Source organism: Miscanthus floridulus, chromosome 12 (genome assembly GCF_019320115.1).
Source record: "Miscanthus floridulus cultivar M001 chromosome 12, ASM1932011v1, whole genome shotgun sequence".
NCBI lineage: Eukaryota > Viridiplantae > Streptophyta > Magnoliopsida > Poales > Poaceae > Miscanthus > Miscanthus floridulus.
Genome location: NC_089591.1, coordinates 68,059,653 through 68,072,548, shown reverse-complemented (window position 1 = coordinate 68,072,548; position 12,896 = coordinate 68,059,653). Strand labels below are relative to the sequence as shown.

At 48.5% G+C, this 12,896-nt stretch overlaps 1 protein-coding gene and 2 pseudogenes across 1 annotated transcript; 1 reads left to right on the top strand and 2 right to left on the bottom strand.

Moving 5' to 3' along the window:
- The first annotated feature begins 220 nt into the window (after positions 1 to 220).
- On the top strand, positions 221 to 1,509 carry LOC136497380 (protein OXIDATIVE STRESS 3-like). Its single transcript, XM_066493171.1, has 2 exons — positions 221 to 570; positions 709 to 1,509. The coding sequence occupies exons 1-2, from the start codon at positions 362 to 364 to the stop codon at positions 1,004 to 1,006; spliced, it is 507 nt and encodes a 168-aa protein (XP_066349268.1). The 5' UTR covers positions 221 to 361; the 3' UTR covers positions 1,007 to 1,509.
- A 3,967-nt stretch (positions 1,510 to 5,476) lies between these two features.
- LOC136496053 (patatin-like protein 2) lies at positions 5,477 to 6,238 on the bottom strand (annotated as a pseudogene).
- A 2,027-nt stretch (positions 6,239 to 8,265) lies between these two features.
- LOC136497385 (pentatricopeptide repeat-containing protein At5g13770, chloroplastic-like) lies at positions 8,266 to 10,547 on the bottom strand (annotated as a pseudogene).
- Positions 10,548 to 12,896: the final 2,349 nt, after the last annotated feature.

Below are 12,896 nucleotides of genomic sequence, written 5' to 3'. Positions count from 1 at the left end.
ACAGGAAAAAGAAAACGGAGGACGACAGTGTCGCTCGCCGTAGAACGGATGAGAACGAGATGGACTGCTGTAGATAATACCACACTTTTCCTTCTTTTTTTTTGGTCCCGCGAGCTGACTGACGGGTTCGTTTATCTTCTCCCGCGCGCATCTCCCGCTACCCGTCGTCATTCTTATCCGCCTGCCCCCGCCCTCCGCCACCGCTACCTTTATAGCTCTGGCTTCCTTCCTCCATTCCATCCCCATGCTTTCGTCTTCGTCGTCTTCCAGCCCCGCAGCATTCGTTAACTTAGAGCATCGCACTTCATCGTTCCACCGTTCGTTCGTTCTTTCTTTCGCGTGATCTGCTTGGGAGTCGGGAATGGAGGCCTACGTCCTGTTCGCGCGCGGCAAGGAGGAGGTGATCAGGTTCGAGGAGCAGGAGGAGGACATCGGCTGCCCGTCCGAGTCCTCCGCGGCGCGTTCCACGTCGTCGTCGTCGGACGGGGTCGACCTCGCCGACGACGCCAGCTCGTCCGGGTCCACCTGCCACTTCGAGATGGCCTCCCTCATGACGCACCTCCCGATCAAGTACGTACTTACGCGTGGCCGGCCGGCCGGGCATTGCTGCCGCGTGCGTCCCTTCCGGCTTACAAAGATTTTGGTCTTGGCGGCGGGTGTGGTGCTGTGATCTGACGACGCCGCGCTACTTTGTTTCGGTGTCTGCAGGAGGGGCCTGTCCAAGTTCTTTGACGGCAAGTCGCAGTCCTTCGCGTCGCTGGCGGCCGTGGGTGGCCTCGAGGACCTGCCCAAGCCGCCGGCGAAGCGGCTCAAGACGTCACGGAGCTGCGGCGTCGGCCTCAAGGACGCGCACCGCGGTCCTAACTCTGCGACCGGCAAGAAGCAGGTGTCCAGGGCGCGGCTGACGCAGCCGGCGCTCGGCTCGGCGGCGAGAAGACTGGTGCGAGCGCGGCCGCTTGTAACGGCGAGACCGGCGGCGGCCGGGAAGCCCCTGTTATTTGCATAGGGGATTCACCCGCCTACCAGTAAAATCACTGCCACATAATACGGTTGTTGGTTTGCGTGGAACTTGAAAATGAAATGGCCAAAAGAGATTTGGGGACTAGGCGCGTGTGGAATTGTGGATACCTTGCATCTGTAAATATTTTGCAAGAGAGCTAACATGTTACAAAGGTGTTTTTTTTTTCTGGATTTGATCCGGCTTGCATCAAATTGGTTTGTCCTTTCCATAACTCCGTTCCTGTGATCTCCTATTTGTCCTTTCCACATCTCTGCATTTCGTTGGAGCCTGTAGATGTTACATTCAGAACACGCCTGATCAATGTGCTGCTGATAGTTTTAGTGGTTTTAGTGACGGTGCACTGACTATTGACAAGTATACAAACACAAGGTGAGCAGTGAGCTTAGCCCATTTTCCTCCCCAACAAGGGCCAGAAGAGCTTTGCTTGAACTTTCGGAAGGAAGGGCAAAAAAGCTAAACATTTACGTGGTTCAGAGCATCTCTTAGATCCTAGAGAGTCTATCTTAAACCCACACTCTAAATCATCATGAGTCATGAATAAAATCGTTTTTTTTATATCTTTCTACCGTCCAAACAGTTTCTGTATATCTCGTGCGGACTCTAGAGATCTAGCCACGTTTCCCATCTTTGTCTAGCGAAAAATCCGAAATAAAAGATTTAGAGATCTAATTAAAAAAGTTATTGGAGAGTATTTTCTTTTACTAAAATCTCATTCCTATCAATTAGAAATGATATAAAAATACTCTTGAAGATCTCTTAAGTAGGAAAACGCAAAGACCACAACTAAAGAAATGCCATACCAATTAAAATATAATTGCAAAACCCACAACTAAAGAAATACCACATCAATTAAAAAATAATTGAATGGTGTCATTTAAGGGACCTGCCCAACCTATGATCAGAGGTGCAATGACTAGGAAAATCTCAGAACAATTGAGAACACCACCACGACTACTTACTCCACACCGAAGAAAAGCCCAAATAACAGTGTTTGACTGGACTCATCTTTGTCGAGCTTGTATTCACGTAGTAGTTTCGACTTCCCATAGTGGGCAACAACCAAACACCAATTGTGACTAAGCACCACTACAAACTACTCATCGAACACCTTGATGAAGCAGCTCGGACTTCTCAAATACCACATTTGTGCCCACAGAACACACAACCCTTGTCTAAGAACCACCAAATCACAGTGATGCCTTTGGAAAGGTCATGACACTAGCATCTAATGACATTGACATTGTAGGCGCAAGAACTGAGCTTGGTTTTCACCTCGAGATTCCGACAAAGGTAGGATGTGGAGGCACATCAAAGATGCCTCCATTGGAACGATACTCAAGGAATCGTTGTCATAGATTTTGCCTTGATCTTTGTCAACTCTGTGGTGACATTTGAGCTTCTTCTCACGCTAGGGCTTTAACATCCAAGGCCTCCCTACGGGTCAGATGTTGGAAGAGAAGATATAAATAGGAAATTCTCTGATCTTCATCAACTCTACGTTGACCACTGAACCCATGGTCATGCTAGGGCCTTAATGCCCAAGGCCTCCCTATGGGGTAGGTTTTGGGAGAGAAGACATAAATGGGAAATGGAGGAAGCTAGGCACCAAACATTTGGTGACACACGGGGTACCACCACACTTATAGTAAAAGTGTCAACTTTGACGTCAGACAACAACATATAACCCCACTATGTGTCGTCCGATGTGCGAACCACCATAATTACCATGTGCCCTTAGATCTTAGTAATGCCTTTGGAGAGACTGTTGCTTCCAAGGATTGGTGAAACCATGTAGACCGTTAAGCGCAACCGCCACTGCCGCGTCATGTTACATCCAGTTTTAAGAACAAAGACGTGTACACCATAAGAATACCAATATTAATATCATGAAATAAATAAATTCAGAGTATTACAAAGTTACTTAAAGTCTTCCAGAAATAATAAAACATAAATGTCTCATTTACTAATCAGTGGAAGTCCATTATGCACAGATCACTACTAATCAATTGGGGAACACGTAGGCCAAACACTCTTAGAAGTCCTTTAGGAACTCAACAACAACCTCCATCTTCAATCGCACAAAAAAAAAACACTCCATTTTCTGAGCAACATTAAATTATATGGAACCAAATTGTAGATGGAAATAGAAAGTGTGAGCACGTGTTGTAGTCTGCAAGTTTGGAAAAAAATATGACGTAACACCATAAACAAGGATAAGTTGTTTGCTGGCCGTGTGGAAGCAATTTTAGTCATAAAATGTCTTTAGCACATTATATTAAATGTGTATGTAATTCCTAACTATAAGGATCAGATGACTTTAAGAGGAGGGTTTAAATTGCAGCTCTAAAAAATTTGAACAACAAACCTCAGCCTATTAAAGCTACTACACCCCCTAGGCACGAACTAGCCCTAGAACAACTACTAAAGCAAACTAAAGAAGATCCCCAGGGCCATCGCACTAAGTTGTGTCCAGTTAGAACACACTATCAAAGAGTCCTTATTGGGAATTTGCAAGAAAGAAACCATCACTAAGACAAAATCGAGTCTAGCAAAAAACTCACACAATGTCTTAAGCACATAAAAAAAGATAAGCAATGGAAGTAAAATTCTTCAAATAAAGAGGCGGACAAGCGATAATCAGATTTTTCCCATGGTATTAAGTAGTTGCCATTACCCTCTAGTCCATACTGGAGCACTCGGTCTCTTTAGTCAGAGAGGCTCAAGTGGAGTACTCATTCTCCACTTCAGATTGGCGGGTCTCATACTAAGGATCCTTCCAACAAATAACTCACCTGATAAGGTCACATAGTCCTCCACCAGGCCGTCTAGGAGCCGACAAACTCTAAGAGTAACTAGCATTCACTCTTTGGTTGATCAAGCTTTAAGGCAAGAGGACAAAGATGCACATAAGTCACAAGCATTCTTCTTGACTTGAAATGTCCTCAAACCCTTCACTAAGTCTTCAAATATGCGTATACCTGTCTGGCACGCGCACGCACACAATTTTTTTTAATTAAATTCTTCATAAAAGATTTTTTATAGTATATTCATTTGGATTTATATACATCAATATGTTTTATTTTGAAAAAGTGGTTTCACTTATAACAAAGCTAATGCGAACTCTAATTTAGGCCCCGTTTGGCCGGGCTCCCGTGGGCTCCGGCTCCTACACTGTAGCCGGGTGTCGGCCACCTAGGAGCCGACAGGTACCTACAGGAGCTGGAGCCGCGGAGCCAGAAAAACGAGCTTCTTCGGCTCCGGTGGTGTCAGTGAGAGAGGAAAGGATGAGAGAGAAAAACGGCTCCGGTGAACAGTAGCCGGGTGTCGGCCGCTCAGGAGCCGACAGGCCGGAGCCGGAGCCGCCGGAGCCTGACCAAACGGGCCTTAGAGAGGAGGGATCATATGTATGGAATACTAGATCGACAATAGATATAACAATATATTATGATATATTATCAACCATGCTCTAATTGTTTTGATCAAACGAGATAGTCTATCACATTTCTTTGCATTCCTTGAGGGCAAAACTTTCATGCGCATAACATAAGTAGTTCACTATTTAATTTATTTTGATTTGAGACAACACATAACATCTATTTGAATAAAATCTCAGTAGGGGACAACCCCTCCCATTCTCTAAAAAAAAAAATCTACTCTCTCCATTCCAAATTCTAAGTTATTTTAACCTTTTTATATAGCTTTTGCTATATACTAAATATACACTTTTTTAAGATAATGAAACAAGGTTCCAGCTTCTACTCTCTGAGGAGAAAGTACACGGCTGTTCAATACAAATCAAGCACATAAGCTCCAACTCCACAAGAGTTCAAACTGCAACTAAAGAAAGGAGGAGAAAAAAAAAGCTACACCATTGGTTGGAATGCATGCCTTTAAGAGGAAAATGCGGAACAAAGGCGAGTGAAGCTCTGCCTTTTCTTCAGAGGAATTTAGAGTAGCGAATGACCGTGGGTAACTCCATCCTTGTTTCCGCACACGAATTTCGGTCCGTCAACTGTTTTTTTTCGCATGAAAAAACATGTGATTCGAAATATCGGCAGCTCGTCCGATCGACCAGGCAAGAACTTTCTAGTGTTCTTTCTGCAGATAACACCATGTTACACTTCAATTCCACTGCATACCCACGTTTGCTTCAAGCTTCAACACTGTCGTCATCAGAACAATGGTCATCGACGCCTATAAGTGATTCCCGTCAGTTCCGTGAGCAACTACCGTTAGCTGTTGAAGTGAGGCGATGGGAAAAGATAAACCAGAAGCTGTTGTCAAGTTAAAGGGAAAAAGGAGGAAGAAAGAAGTAGATAAAAATAACAAACGACTAGCTACCATGCAATGCATCTATCTGAGGCATACTACTAGTCTGTGTATATAATGACCACTCTGCAATCTGAAGATCCTTGTGTGGAATTCCACTGCCAGTCTGTAATTGATACTTGAGAGCTAGTTGGAGTTGATATTGCTCTTGCGTAGCATGCGCTCGTCAGAGAGTTGTTTTGGCGAAGTGAGCAAGCGCCTCTGCATTTGTGCCCTCACCGGAACAGGACTCGTACACCCAGTGTCGATGTTCACTCGCCACTGGCTTCTTGAGCAGCTGGCCGATCCCGATCAGAGACTCCATGTTCTCCTTGGTCGCGATGTCCACTGACGATGCGTCCCCAGTCAAAGTATCATCCTACATAAATACGATAGCATCGATCATCGTCGATTTTATACCAAGAACAGAATATATATGCTTTAGTATATCCTACAAACGTATCATACCTGAATGCGAAGGTAGTTCTTCTCACAGTGGAGGGCCTGAAAGAGCACGGGTGCATGGATGTCAACCATGTCGGAACTGGCATGTGAGAAGATGTCTATGATCGGCGTGAAGCCACCGTTGTACAGCCACTGAATGAGGCCCCATTTCGCGCACTGCTCAACGGTGTACTTCTCCGCCTGCTTTGCCGACCCAGTGCCGACGGAGATGACGAGGTAGTTCGTGTACTCGGTCGGCCTACCGACGTTGAAGTCCAGGTTCCGACGGTGCACCCTCCTTGGTGAGCATGGATATATGGCGACCATGGTGGGGTTGTTGGCCGCGATGCCGCCGTCGACGAGGTGGTACTCCCGGGACCTGCCGTCGGCGGCCTCGGTCTTGAAGAAGTGCGCCGGGAACTAGGTCGGCGCCACCGACGTGCTGATGCAGATGTAAGTTTCATGGGAACAAGTTATTTATCCAAAAAAAAAGTGTCTCTCAAAATGTTTGATCACGCTACAAAAATAAATCTATTGATTCTTCAGTCTCCAAAGCAAGCAGCAAGAAATGGGGTGATTCCTTAACTTTGAGCTAAGAAAGCATGGAATGCCCAGCTTCTCTGCCTACCTCATACCCTTCGATGGCCATGACTCAAGGTTGGGCAGACCTGCCGGACGACCTGCTGGACATGGTCGCGAAGAGGACGCCCGCCATCAAAGGACTACGTCCGCCTCCGGGCGGTGTGCAAATCATGGCGTCGTAGCTGATGCTCCCGTACGACCCCCGCGGCGAGAGCTGCACCCGGGCGTTCCTGGACGTCTCTGATGGGACCGTGCACGAGTTTGATCTGCCGGAGACCAGAGGCAAGCGATGCTGCGGCTCGTCGCACGGGTGGTTCATCCTGGAGCGGTGGCCTGACGTGTGGCTGCTCAATCCGGCCACACGGGTGTGCATCCAGCTCCCGCCCCTGACGTGCCGTGGCGAGACGTGGCAGTGCACTCGCTTCATGCAGAGTGGTGCTAGGGAGAGGTGGGCGGACTGCGCCTACCGCGCCCTGCGCCGCCCGCTGTCGGAGCCGGAGGTGCGCAGGGTGGCCTTGTCGTCGGACCCGTCCGTCGACGGCGACACTGCACCGTCATGGTCCTTCTCGCCTCCGATGAGGCTGTGTTCTGCAAACTAACGGCGGAAATGTCGTGGACGACCCTCGCTTTCGCGTCGGGAGCGTTCAGCGCCATCGACGTGACGTACCAGTACGGGGTGTTCCACCTCGCCAGCCACTACGGGCGCGTCGCGGCGTTCGATCTCATCTCACCGCTACGCGAGATGCCCATGTGCCGGGACGCGGTCCACGCCCTCGCGCACACGTGGTACGGCCAGTGCCTCGTCCATCGGCACGGTGGCGAGTTGCTGATGGCGGCGTGGAGCGGGGGCGGCCGTGGACGGAGGCAGGCGATGGCGTCGGTGAAGATGTGGTGGTCTTGTCCTCCCCGGACGGCGGTGGCCTGGCTTTCGGCACGGCGACGTGCATGTTTTGACGAATCGGCCATGTTTTTTTGACAAGCGCTAGGAGTTCTTCGGCAATCTGCTCAGCCAAGGCAACTGAGACATGAAGATAAATGTTGGTTGGAGCAGGGCAAAGTGCTGCCGCCTGCCGGAGTCCCGATCACCGCCTCACCGGCTCTTGGATTACTACTTACTAGCAGCTGCTACTAGAATTTAGGATTATTTTTTATGGTTGGGTTCTTGTTCTCCATAATCATACACCATTCAGGAATTTCTCAGCTGCTAGGGCCTACTTGAGTTTGATTGGACTTAATTGGACATGAACAAGTTCATCAAGAGTTCAAATGGATTTGGGACTGCTCACCACTTGTTCATCACCTTCTCTTTCGCCAAAAGTTGTTGGAATTTGGTCCATATAACTCTAGAAGAAGACATACCTTTTCCAGAAGCTTTGCAAGCTATCAGAAATCAGTCCCACCCAAAGTTCTTTATGATGGTGGCAATCCTGTTGTCTTGTGCCATTTAGAATGCGAGGAATGATCTAATTTTCAGCAACATTCAAACCAACTTGCATTCTGTGAAAGAGACCTTCAGAAAAGAGATGAAGTTGCTCACTCTGAGGGCAAAGGCTAAACACTCAGCTCTCTTTGACCTATGGATCCAGAATCTGTTATAGTCCTCTTTTGTACTTGTATTTTCTTCCTCTCTTTTTGGGTCTCTTGAAGTGTTGTTGTTGTTTTTTTAATTTAGTAAACTTGTAACTTGTAAGTTTGGTTTTTAATAAATCCCTGTAGGGGCTTTGGCCCCTCCAGTTTCGTCAAAACATTCATCATCGCTAGACAGAGAGAACAGAGAAGCGATGCTTCTTATTCTTGGTAGTGAAAGCTGCTGGCAAGTAGCAGCAGGAAGAGGAGCTACTCTGAGTAGTAGATATGACATTCATGAGATAAAACATGTGAATGTTCTATAGAGTATCGGCACTTAAATAGGAGCAGTACCAAAGTAATATGATTTTTTTTTTCATTATAGATACAAAGTTACATTTGCCCAAAGTGGCTATGGTACAACAGTTTCAGTAAATCTGACATGCAGAGCTACTGAACAAGGTAATCTGTTCAAGAATTTCGGAATCAGATCATTACTGGTACAAAGTTGGCATCCCTTAAAATACATTTACATCGCTATTCACCTGAGCTACTGAATGTCGGAAATGTGCAGCAATAGCATACAAGCTTCGGAAGAGAGCAGTGAGGCAAGCAAATATTTACCTTTGGTTTTTTTATGTTTCCATTTACAGAGCAATACTTTTTCAGGCGCCCGATATTACTTGGGTGCTGAATATGCACAGCAAGAACTCCTGGCACCTGGCATCAAGTTTTCTCCTTCATGAAGGTGAAGTTACTCTGGAGCCACTTGACATGAACCTCCAGCCCGGCATCCCGGAGGCTTCTCAGGACGCTCATGTACAGCCTCCGGTCCAGCTTTGTCCCGTTCATGTCCTTGAGCAGCTCGATGAGCTCGTTGAACCGGCTGCTCTTGGAGAGCACCCCAACCATGAGGCCAGCCATGACCTTGTCCACCTTCCCTCCGGTCTCCCTGTACTCGTGGTACAGCTCCATGCACCGGTTCAGCTCCCCCGCCCGGTTGTTCGCGAGGATGATGGCCGTGTAGCTGATCCGGTCAGGCCGGACCTTGCGCCGCATCATCTCCTTCCAGATCTTCTCGGCCTGCTTCGAGTTCCCCAGCCTGCCGTGCATGTCGAGCAGGGCGTTGTACACGAAGACGTTGGGCTCGCACCCGTTCTGCTTCATCAGGGCCAGCAGCCTCATGGCCTCCGACGCTCTCCTGATCTTGCCATACATCGAGATCATGTTGCCATAGGCGACCACACACTTGTCGAAGCCTCGCTCGACCATCTCTGAGAAGACGGCCTCTGCTCTGTCGCTGCGCCCAAGCCGGCAGTACACGTTGATGACTGATGCGTAGGTGACCTGGCCAGGCTCACACCCTATGGAGACCAGCTTGTCATATGCTCTGATGGCTGGTTTCAGGCCTCTCCTCTTCACGAAGCCACTGATGATAGTACAGAGGATGCAGTCCGTGACCCTCAGGCCGATCTTCCTCATGTCCTTCGCGACCTCTATTGTCGACTCAACCAGACCAGCCTCGGCGTGCATGATGGTCAACTTCAAGAACATGTCGGGGTCTCCGAGCATCTTGCTGTGCCACGCTTCGTGGTACAGGTTCTCCACCGCCGCCTTTTCTCGAGCGTCTGCCAAGGCGCCGATGATGGAGGAGTAGATGGCGGCGTCGGGCGAGAGCCCATCCGCTTCCATCTCGCGCAGGCACCGCAGAGCATCCAGGGCTCTGCCGGCCTTTCCCAGCGCGTCGCAGACGATGGCATACGTCTCCACGCAGGTGTCGGAAGGGGTACCACTTGTGGGACCTGTACAGCTTCAACAGCGAGGCCACCATGTCCGGCTCGCCCAGCGCGCCGCACGCCGCCATCACGGCGCGGTAGGCGTCGGCGTTGAGCGGCAGGCGAGCCACCCTCGCCCGCCCGTACAGCAGCACCGTGCTCGAGTACATGTGCAGCCTGTTGTACGCCTGCATGGCCGCGCTGAAGGCCATGGCAGCGGCGGCTCCCTTCTTGGCTTCGACGGCTCCGAGCACGGCGTCGGCGAGGCCGAACCTCCTCGCCCTGATGCAGCAGGCGACGAGGCGCGCGCACGTCCGCTTCTCCGGGAGCACGCCGTAGGCCCTGAAGTCCTCGACCAGCAGCTCCAGCGAGCCCCACTGCTTGTCCCTGAGCAGCTGCAGGGTCAGCGCGTTGGCCGTCTTCTTCTCCAGCCGGAACTCCGGCTGCAGCAGCGCCCTCCTGTAGCCCTCAAAGGCCAGCTGCTCGGTCTGCGGGTTGCCGCAGAGGCCTCGGATGAACTTGTTGGATATCCCCAGCTTCGGGGCGGCGTCCGGCAGCGGCGACACCGGCGTCGCCGGCACGGCCTCGAACTCATCGGCGAGCAGGTTCTTGGTGGGCTCGAGGAGAGGAGCACAGGACCTGGAGCAGTGGAGCACGAAGGACCGCCTGATCGTGCACGGGGAGGCGTGGGATTGCGGCGGCGTTCTTCGCGACGGATGGAGAGGCGGAATCGGGGGCCAATCTGAGTAGCATTTGGCCATCACTCTGGAGGAGGAAGAACTAGAGGCTGGGAGCGGAAGAACCACTGTGTTTACGCCCGGGGCACCTTATCTCTGCTGGCCCCTCTTGGTTGAAACGTTCTGTTATGCTTATGCATGGGTAGGGTGTGGCCACGTGGGTTCAGACAGAAAGCTCAGGAGAGCCACTGGAAATTCAAAAGCATTTTGTTACGTGGAGTCGCAGTTACCCTGCAAGTGGAAGCAGCACGGTTTTTGGGCGAAATACGGTGAAAAATCGCCTGCCTCATTTGGATTCTGGAGACGCTCGCTCGATCCGCGTAGCTCGAGCACGGACAGCCACCAGTAAACAAACTTGTGACGCCACAGAGCAAGCAGGGGTAAAGATCTAAACTGTTACGAGGCGAAATTGGACTGAAAGACATTAGAAAGCAACCAACAGCTTTGTCTTCGTATACCAAACTATCACCCGTGGGCCGTGGTGCTGGCTGCTGCACTTTTGAGGAAAACCAACTTCTTTCGAGAGCCATAGGTCAGTGGTCCGGCAATGTTGTGGTTACCTACCAACCAAAAGAAAAGGTGGAAACATAATAAGCTTGTTCGCTTAATCGTAAACGATCGTAAATTTTGAGTCAGAACAATATTTTTTCTCACACTAAACCAGCCAGCAGTAATAATCCATGATCGTATACGGTCGTTTCAGCACCAGCCGAACAGGCTAAATATCCAGAAGCAGACGGAATTCAGCTTTGTAATATGACCACATAATATCCAAAAAAATCAGGTTACATAATAATATCGTTGTAGTTTTCAGGCCTGTTTCAAGGGCTAGGCTCTTGCTACTGTAGCACCAGTGCGGAGGTGGCGTCGGAGCCTCCGAACACTGGCTCCTCCAGCTCCTCCCATTCCCAGTTCAAAATTGCCAGAGCTGGAGCTGCTGCAATGGCTGCTACAGGACTGTACATTGATGCACATGATATGCACAGACGGAGCCAGAGCCCTACGGAGCGAAACCAAACAAGGCCTAAGGCTTCATAAGCGCCGTGTGCATATAAATAGCAAAAAGCAATTACATAAAGCAAATATCATGTGATCTGCATTGCAGCTAGATTAGAGGACTTCACTGCTTTCACCTTTTGTGTACTACCGAATGAACTCGCGCAATTCACAATTGTGTGGTAGAGGTTCCTCTACAGTTAGTCCCAGGACACGATGCAGCATGTTATGCAAAAAAAATATCTTTGCACTTTTCAGGCCTAGGGTGTTGTATTTTTATCCTTGAGAAAACTGTGGCTATGATTCTTAAATGTATCTCAATTAACAACCAAGGTCTAATAGAGATTAATGGTAAAAAGGAGACAATATGACACAAAGGGATACAAACTAAGTGAAATGATAAGTTGTGGTATAGCACAGTCGAGGACAACGAGTGAGTATAAAAATTCTTATGATCTTCTCTATTAAAATGTGACAAAACTTAATTTAGCACTTCACGACATTAGACTGTGTAACAATGGAAAGAGATGAGAATGGTGTTAAACAAGACTAATGGGAACATGGTGGAATGCATAGGTTGGGCTGCATTGCCACCACCTGTCGACTACCACTATGATCTATGGGGCAAGATGCAATCCTAGGTACAAAAAAGTTTAAACACCACGTTTTTACACTATTGAGTAATAATCCCACACTAGAACTGGAACTTTGAAGCAAACAGGGTCTATGCTAGAAAAAAAGATTGAATAAATTAAACTAAGAGCTGGCCGAACTAAGGTCTAAAACAAAAGGTAATACAACTAGGATGATGTAGATTTCAAAAGATAAAATTGATTCAAAGGCAAATAGTGAAAATAAATCTATTGAAGCTCAAAGTTTTACCAAGAAAAGGATATACAAGTGTTATACCATACTCCGAACACTCTTTGAGAACCAAGCTGAACTCACTCTAACTCCCAACTAAACTATTCTAACTACTACTAAGTAAAGTGGAGACCTTGTAGCTAAATCTTCCTTTGTGTGTCTTAAGAAATGGTGCTACACTCCTATTTACAGTGATGTAGGAGAGCCCACAGGGGTGAGGGGACTTTTCCATGTCAGTCGACCCTATGCATTGTCGAACTACCTCCATAGTGCTCCCCTGCCCCTAGCCATCCATTCTTGTTGTGTGCAGAGATGGACGCCTTGGATGATCTCATGGACATTGGTTGGACAGGTCTGTGTTTCTTTGCATGCGGTTGTGGATTCATGAATCCAAGTGACGATCATCTCGTCCTTCGGAAAGGAACGACGTTGATCGAACACATATGATAGCTCATGTGTGTGTTTTCTCGTGTTGAACTTGGATTGAGCAGGAAAGCAACTCTTAAGAAATCTTGTACTAAAAAGACTCCCTACTTTAATACTCAGTGTACCTTCATTTAGATTGTTTCATGATGAAGATGACTTGGGAAATTTTGTTGATGA